At 33.0% G+C, this 8,889-nt stretch overlaps 2 protein-coding genes across 4 annotated transcripts; one reads left to right on the top strand and one right to left on the bottom strand.

Annotated features, from left to right (window-relative positions):
- Positions 1-424: 424 nt before the first annotated feature.
- On the top strand, positions 425-4,249 carry LOC106763419 (WAT1-related protein At5g64700). 3 transcript variants are annotated; one of them, XM_014647615.2, is made up of 8 exons: positions 425-530; positions 764-1,034; positions 2,676-2,738; positions 3,023-3,139; positions 3,211-3,442; positions 3,524-3,682; positions 3,773-3,924; positions 4,002-4,249. In XM_014647615.2, exons 2-8 carry the CDS (start codon positions 805-807, stop codon positions 4,219-4,221), a joined length of 1,173 nt encoding a protein of 390 aa, XP_014503101.1. In that variant the 5' UTR covers positions 425-530; positions 764-804; the 3' UTR covers positions 4,222-4,249. The 3 variants fall into 3 exon arrangements, with proteins under 3 accessions (XP_014503101.1, XP_022637811.1, XP_022637812.1); XM_022782090.1 differs by lacking the exon at positions 2,676-2,738; XM_022782091.1 differs by lacking the exon at positions 3,023-3,139.
- Positions 4,250-4,693: 444 nt separating this feature from the next.
- Positions 4,694-5,191, bottom strand: LOC106763418 (RHOMBOID-like protein 2). The gene has a single exon (XM_014647614.2). It carries the CDS (start codon positions 5,178-5,180, stop codon positions 4,713-4,715), a length of 468 nt encoding a protein of 155 aa, XP_014503100.1. The 5' UTR covers positions 5,181-5,191; the 3' UTR covers positions 4,694-4,712.
- Between the last annotated feature and the right edge of the window lie 3,698 nt (positions 5,192-8,889).

Genomic DNA, 8,889 nt, shown 5'->3' with positions numbered 1-8,889 from the left:
TATATATATATATATATATATATATATATATATATATATATATATATATATATATATNTATATATATATATATATATATATATATATATATATATATATATATATATATATATATATATATATATATATCACGCATTCAATTAGTCTATATTAACCTATATGTTACGTACATACTCACCAACTTGGACAAAATTTCCAGTTGAAAGATTTGGAATTCCAAAACACCATATGCATGTCACCCATAATATGGAAGTGTTCTTTACGTGTTGCCCTAATAAAGAGTTAAACTCTTTACATGAATACAAGTTGGTAACAATAGAAAACTTAGTTGAAATTTCTCATTTGTTATGTTACATAATAAAGTTCCCTGAAGTATTTTGAGTCTCTCTCTAGGTTTAAGATGACATCATATGTTCAGAAGTGACATATAAACCAAGAAAACCACAGAAAAGGCCAAACACTTAACTTTCAACACTGGCTCAGATGCTACAACCCTAGCTAGTTTACATCACAATTCTTAACTTATCATGGTTTGTTCACACCAGAACTTTCTCCTAAGTAATTTTTTCTAACATAGGCACTTCCTTATTTGTAAATATTCACTCCTCTGCCATTCTAACACGGCACCAACCTTAAATTACCTCACGAAAAAACAGCATATGATCACTGTCAGTGGCATATCATATGCTGACAGTTTTTCTTTCATGTGTGTTGCGTTTGTGGCCATGTTCATTTCCCTTACACTTTTTCTTGTGTTGTTTAGGTGACATATACAGTTACACAAGGTTTGAAGGATTGTTCGACATGAGTGACATGGAGAGAGCAATGGAAGAAAAGAAAAGGAGGGGTTTGAAGGATTGTTTGACATCATGGAAGGTTGTATTGAGCATGATAATGGTGCAAGGTTTTGTTACAGGGATGCAGCTTCTTTCAAGGGTCATTTTGGTTCAGGGTTCCTTCATCTTTTCACTCATTGCATATCGCCATATTATTGCTGCACTTTGTGTTGCACCTTTTGCTCTTTACTTTGAGAGGTATATATGTTTTTCATTCTATTTATTACTTATCCCCTGTTTGCTTCTTCTCAATAATCTTCTATTAGGGTTTAAGATTTTCTAATCTATTATTTTCCTTTTTCATTCTTTCAATTTTTTATTTATTTTTTTAAAGATCTAGTGTGTCACCACTCTTTTTCAAAGCTCTTTAACTAACTAATTTTTTAAATCTACTTGTCTTTTTCATAACAAAAATATAACTTTGTTTTAAAAGGGTTTGGTTACTTTCCATTCCAAAATTTTTTATACTCATTTTACGTTCATTAATATATATTTTATCTTCTATATATCTCTCTTATTTTTTATAATTTTAAAAGTTTACTTTTTTTAAATGATTTATATTACTCCTAAAAGTTGTTATCAAATTATTGTATTGGGTGTTGAAAAAACCATTTTTCTTTTTAGAATGATGTATTCCATTTAATTTTCCTTTCTACAGAGAAGAACCATGGGAGACATTCTCATATTAACCGTTTTAAATCATTAAATAGTAATCAAATTTAAAAACAAAAAATAATTAATCATTATATTAACTAAATTAGAAGTCATGTTATAACAATTAAAAAATATTGGTATTTAATATAATATTTATTATTAATAAAAAGTTGTAATTAATTTTTAAATTAAAATTAAACTTATTTTTAACATTAAATAATTAGATTTTAGTTATTTTTTATTATTGATGATTATAAATTAGCCTGTAGTTTAAAAATGAAGACTAATTTAGAATATAGAAATCAATTTATATTTTAATTCATAAAAATTGTAATTTTTTAAAAATTAATTCTAGACACTAATACCAATAATTTTTAATTTATAAGTATATAACTTAGTTAATACAATTAATATGATTTCTTTTCTCTAAATTTGAATATTGTTTAATTATTTTTTAGCAAACGTTTTATAAACAAATATTAAATAAAAGAAAAATGAACTTATCTTCTACGAAATAATACTAGTTCCTATATATATAGTTTTAAAATAAACAACCATAAATTTCAGTGACACTCACTTTTATCTTCATCTCTTTTATTTGATTTAAAAGTACAATATTCACCGAATCTTAAATATTTTTTTTTGAAAATTTAATGAATTTAATCATATATATATATATATATATATATATATTATAATTATTTATCATTTTATTTTAAAATATATTTTATTTTAAAAAAAAGTATAATTTTTTATATTTCAATAAATACAATTTATCATGAAAATATAATTTTTAAAATAATAATAATAATAATAATAATAGTAATAATAATAATAATAATAATAATAATAATAAGTGAAGAAATAACTCTTTTAACAAAAATGTTTATATTTTGACATTTTAATTTCTATAACTTTTTATTTGGTATAATCAATAAGACATACTTTATTAAAATATAAAGAAAGTGGTATTGGGAATAAATATCTGTTTAACAATTAGAAAAGATGTGAGTATTATTTTATTAAATACATAAAAAATATGAATTTATATTTCATATTTATATAAAAAATATGAATTCATATAGGTAAATTTATATAATGACATGTTTATTTATATTGTTTTGAAAAGGATTTAAACCAATTAAAAAGAGTAATACAAATATTTTAGTTGGGCTGTTAATGCAGAGAGCGCAGCGTGAGTTTTACTCCCAAAGTTTGGTTTTGGCTCTTCGTTAACGCATTGGTTGGGTAAGAATTCTTCTTCACTTACTACTATGCTTTTCTTACATTGTGATATATAAAGGAAGAACTCTCTTTAATAATTTTTTTACAACTTTTTTATAACACATACGTAGAAGTTTGTGATTCATCCGTTTTAAATATTATTTTAGAATAAATTCAAACAAATCAATAAAATGATAACACGTATCTTGTTGTCAAAAAGTTGTTAAAAAAGAGATGTTAAAATATTAATATATAAAGTATAGCATACAGATACATATCATTATGGTTTTCTATGTCACCAATTACAGAATGACTATGGCTCAAGGCTTATTCTATTATGGGCTGAGAGATACTTCAGCTACTTACTCTGCTAACTTTCTCAACATGGTTCCAATATGCACATTCCTCACCTCAGTCATCTTCAGGTATAAACAAGATAGCAGTTTTTCTATGCCATAAATTATAACCTATATCATTATATATACTCTCATTGCAGATTGGAGAAATTGGGGCTGAAAAGTTGGACTGGTAGAACTAAGTGTGCAGGGGCAATTTTGTGTGTTGGTGGAGCATTACTTACCAGTCTTTACAAAGGCAAACAATTTTATCTTTTTCATCATAGTTATCATGCTCATACTGCTATTGCACCTCACCCAACTCACATGCTTCGGGGTACTTTCCTTTTGATCAGCAGCTGCTTCTCATACACAGCTTGGTTTCTTCTACAAGTAAACAGATTCTTTATTTTCAATTCTCTCTCTCACTATATATTTTCCTTCTCAAATTCCTATCTTCAATTCATTAAACAGGTCCAATTGCTTAAAGTATTTCCACTGAGGTATTGGGGAACAATGCTATCATGCGTTATAGCAGCAATTCAAGCAGCAATCGTAGGTGTCTGCATAGATTCTAGTAAAGCTGCTTGGAGATTAGAGTGGAATCTACAACTGGTCACCATAATCTACTCTGTAATATATATTCTTTACAAAAGTCATTTAGTTTGTTCAACAATTTGATGAAATCAATGAATTTTCTCATGTGATTATTTATTTGTTTAGGGAGCACTGGCTACTGCTGCTACATTCTGCATACTATCTTGGGCAATAACAATCAAAGGACCTACTTATCCTTCAATGTTCAATCCGCTCTCTCTTATTTTTGTGGCCTTTTCAGAAGCACTCGTAATTGGACAGCCACTCACCTTTGGAACGTATGAATATTTTTACTTGTAAACATTCTTCAATTCTGTGTAAAGAATAATAACCTCGAATATACATCTACACGCAGGTTGTTGGGCATGGTTTTGATCATAGTTGGGTTGTACTCCTTCTTGTGGGGAAAAAGTAATGAGAAAAAGGGCATCACTCAACAACCAATTGTGGCAGCTGCAGAAGTATCAAATATCTCTGATTTGATTGCTGGGGCAGAATCAACAGCCACAGTAGTGCCAAGTTCTTCACCGCTGAATACTCTAGATTTGCAACATGATGCTCCTCACAAAAATTGAAAAGGAAACTTCATTTTTACTTATGTAGGCCTCATAAAAAATATGTACAATGATAAATCAAAGCTTAATATACATAAATTTTGTCACGAACTTATTTTCAATTCACTCACTCCCTTTTATAGATACAGATTAGGTTCTTTTAATCAAGAACCTATAGAAAACACACTACACACACCGATCACACAAACCAGAACTGTATAACCTTTGTGTATTGCAAAACAATCAAGAATACAGGATACAATTAGTTACAAAGAGTTTAACCTTTCCCTACAGGACAAAGAGTTTTTGTACAGCTAATAAGACTCCAAAACTACTCTTCCCAAAGCATCCCAACCCCTTTTATGCAGACTTCTAGCCACCTTTCCTAACTGCCTTGGCAGTTAGGTTAACGTTTCTCCTTCTCCTATATACAAGTAGTTTTCTAACATTACTTCCCTTCCCTTTAACAACCTTGTCCTCAAGGTTGAACCTAGTATATTAATCCTGGATAGTCACCAGTATATAACTCCAATCCTCCTAGACCCAAATTGTTGTTCCAGACGAATTCCAATGAATACGAGACTCAACATGATAGCAAGCAAATGAATAATTCCAGCGTATAACCAAATGCAAGTGTCTAGTCTCCATCCTTGATGCCTGTTCCTAGCACTGTCCCACCCAAGGGCTCCCATCTCAGTCAATGATAGCAATGAGTTCTCCTGCATAGGTTCAAAAGAGAATCCTCTAAGGAACTTAGCCACGCAGCCACATTGGGGACCGAAGTTATTTTTGAGACAATTGTTGAGGTCCACGGAAATAACAAAAAACAACAATATTAGCAACCACCACATAGGAACCAGCCATGATGTCCAATGGGTATCAGCTTCGTAAATATTCGAAGACTCATGCGCAATGTAGTTTTCCTCTGTTAGGTTGTTCTTGGGTCTCCCACCCCCAGTCTCAAGATATCTTCTGGCCATAATTCTTTTTCTCTCTATCAAACCCAATTTCCAAGTCTTGAATTTTTTTCTGTAAACATGCTTTATATCACGAAGTGGGGGTAAGCTTTCTCTCTCCCGAAACACAAGATAGTGGGTCTGCAACACTGACCATAATTCCACTCACTGCATTCCTCCTGCTCCACTTTGCCCTGATCCCAAACAAGTACCCATGACTCAACATCCACTAACTTCAACAATGTCTTGGGTTCCTTCAGCTGGCAGGAAAGTGTTGGGTCCTCCTTTATTGTTACCTTCTTACCCTTCAACATATATTCCATGGACATCTCCCCCCAATTGATCATGACCTTCCCAAGCTTCGCTAGCCATGCAATTCCCAAGATTACATCTACTCCCCCAAGCTCAAAAACATACAGTTCTTCCTCCACCGTGGTGTCTCCCAAACGTATTCGAAATTTCTCGCATCGTCCGCTCGTCACCTTTTTATGTCCATCACCGAGGCTCACTGTATATGACGGTGTGTCAGCCACTGGCAGCTCCAATTCCTCTACCACTTTTCGACTAATGAAGTTGTTGTTGGTCCCGCTATCGATGAGGACCACCACTCGACTTTCCTCAATTAATCCTGTCAATTTCATGGTTTTGGGAGGCGCCAGCCCTTCCGCCAAACACACCGACAATTCCATGGGTTTCGTCTCCTGTTCTTCCCCCTCGCCAGCCTCATCCTTCTCGTCTTCTGCTAGCAGCAACACTCTCAAGCTCTTCTCCGAACATCGATGGCCTAGAGCAAATGGGCCTCCGCATTGAAACAGAGACCTTCTTCCCGCCTCTTCAGAAACTCCAGGTAAGGTAAGTGTCTTACCATTCTTCCTTTACTATCGCCTCCCCCAACGATACTTCCTCTTGTGTTACTTGCCCCAACTTCCTCGGCCCCACCTGTTCGTCTTGCGGTTTGCCGACCAATGTCGCCTCTAATGACCGTCGACGTGGCTCGCATTCCCACTGGGTTTATTTTCACGCCGCTCCATCCTTCATCTCGCGCTCGGCTCGACACATAGCGTCCTCCACATCCCTTGCAACACCCGTATCGCCCCCATCAATTCTTGAGGGTCTTGTATACGTACTTGTCCCTTGATATCGTCCCGGAGCCTAGCTAGGAAAAAACCCAATACCAACTCCTCCCATAGACCCTGGGTCTAACCTAGTAATATCTCAAAACTCCTAACAAATTCTTCCACCGTCCCCTCTTGCCTCAGCGTGGCCATCTGTTCGTATACGGTCCCCCTAAAACCACCTCCAAAGCAATTAATCAACCCAGCCTTCATACCCAACCAAGAATAGTTCTTGGTTTTTGCCCTCCAATATTTGAACCAATAACTCGCGCTTCCTTCCATGCTAATGTAGGTGAGTTCAACTTTATCCTCTTTAGCCACCTTCTGGATGTCGAAGAACCGTTCGGCTCGGTTAATCCAACTATGAGGCTCCACTCCTTCAAACGACGGTAGTTCTACCCTTTTCCGCCAATTTTGGGGAATTCCCCCGTTGTCGCACCTTTCTTGATTCTTGTTCACAGAGCTGCTACTTCTTTCAGAGCCACTCCCTTGATTATTGTGACCTCCACCCATCACCCTCATCAGTTGTTGTAGATCGCACTTGATAGCCACTGTCTCCTCCTTGATTCCCTCCACCGTAATCTCCAAATTGTCCAATCTTTCCTCCGTCTGACTTCCCATTGTTGATTCTTCTCCTTCTTGATCCGGCAGGTCAGACCAAATGTTAGGTTCTTTTAATCAAGAACCTATAGAAAACACACTACACACACCGATCACACAAACCAGAACTATATAACCTCTGAGTATTGCAAAACAATCAAGAATACAGGATACAATTGGTTACAGAGAGCTTAACCTCCCCCTTCAAGACAAAGAGTTCCTGTATAGCTAATAAGACTCCAAAACTACTCTTCCCAAAACAACCCAACCCCTTTTATACAGACTTCTAGCCACCTTTTCAAATTGCCTTGGCAGTTAGGTTGTGTAACGTTTCTCCTTCTCCTATATACAAGTAGTTTTCTAACACAGATGCACACATATTTCACCTTAGATTTTCTTTTCACGTAGGTTTAGGGCAATTACATGTTTAGGGATGTTAGTCCAAGTTCTTCAAGACATTATTAGAGCCAATATTACGTTTTAGAGGTATTTCAATTTCAAAATAAAAACTGTTACTTAAAAATATATGGAAAAGTGAATCCTAACAACGACTATTAAATAGACCGAAATAGTAAAAAAAAATTACTAAAATTTACAATTTAAAAAATGATTAATATATACTATGAGAAAATACTTGTAAAAGTAATCAATGCAAAAAAAATTGTTGATTTATGTTTGATAGTTTTTTGTCGAATTTTTCTTATAAATCTTTTCTAATAATTGTTCATTCTAATAATTAGCTACGATAAAATAAGTGAATATATATATATATATATATATATATATATATGATTAAACAATTTATATATAATTCAATAGTTTTATATAAATATATAAGATTTAATATTCTCGTAGTGTTTATTTTTGTTGAGTTTTCTCAAATAAATCTTTTTTTTATTTCTTTTTATCAATTGGGTCTTTAAAACTAAAAAATTTAAGCAATTGATTCCCTAAATTGAGTTAATGGAATTAATTTTCAGATGAGTTGTCAGTTTGATGTGGAATATTTTAAAGAAGTGATATATGCAAAGATATGTGGAATTTATTTATATGAAACATTATAAAATAAGGGTTTTTTTAAATGTAAAATCACATGAGCAATTAGAGTTCCATTAAAATCGGGAACGAGAGTGTTCTTCGAGCTTAGATGTTAAAGCGAACTTCATCATTACTGGGGAGGGTTTTTGCAAAGTTAGGGCTTTTGTGGTTGGTGATCAGAGTAATCATTGCAATCGCGAGCTTCGACGTGAAGCACAAACTTTTTGACCTTTATTGTCTTGTCTTCATATTATATTTTGTTTTAGTCTTTAATTAGTAGTTATTTTAGTTTCTTGTTCTGTTGGAGTTTATAGATAAAATTGCTTTAGCATTTGGTTGTTTTTAAATTCTTTTCATTACTTAAATTCTGTTTTTATTCTTTAGCTAGAATTCCCTTTAAGATTCTTTTACTTTCAGGTCTTGTTTTAATTGTCTTTTTCTTTGCACGTTCCTGTTTTGATTATTTAGGTCCTTTATTAGGAATGGTATAGATTCTCTGTTTTAGGATTACTTTCTTTTTTTCGCTGTCTCCTTTTTAGACTTGTAACTAGGAAATGTTTATTCCTTCTACTGTTTTCCATTTGTAGAGCTTTGATTTAGGTTTTTTTACTTTAGGATTTGTTTTAAGCTGTTCTTTTCCTTTTCATAATTCATGTTTCTATTCTTAGGATATGTTTAGGTTCCAGTTAGGAGCTGTCTAGGTTACATTCTGTTCTACTTTAGTTTGTCTAGGTTTTAGATAGCTTTAGGTAATGTTGTTTAGGTTTTTAGAAGTTGTTTTAGGAATCAATTTGTGAGTAAATTCTTTGTCATTTCTAGTCCAATAGAAATTATGTAGATAGTTTTAGGTATCTTTTACAGATTTTACATTTTCACTCACTCATTATGGTCAATTTTGTGATGTGTATGCATGTGATAATTCTGGTTTGAGTATAAATATTTCTATCTGGTTTGTGCATTTATTTCATTGATGATTAGGT

The sequence above is a fragment of the Vigna radiata genome, chromosome 6, assembly GCF_000741045.1.
Source record: "Vigna radiata var. radiata cultivar VC1973A chromosome 6, Vradiata_ver6, whole genome shotgun sequence".
NCBI lineage: Eukaryota > Viridiplantae > Streptophyta > Magnoliopsida > Fabales > Fabaceae > Vigna > Vigna radiata.
Note: the sequence above shows the minus strand (reverse complement) of the source record. Positions and strands in the feature narration are given on the sequence as shown.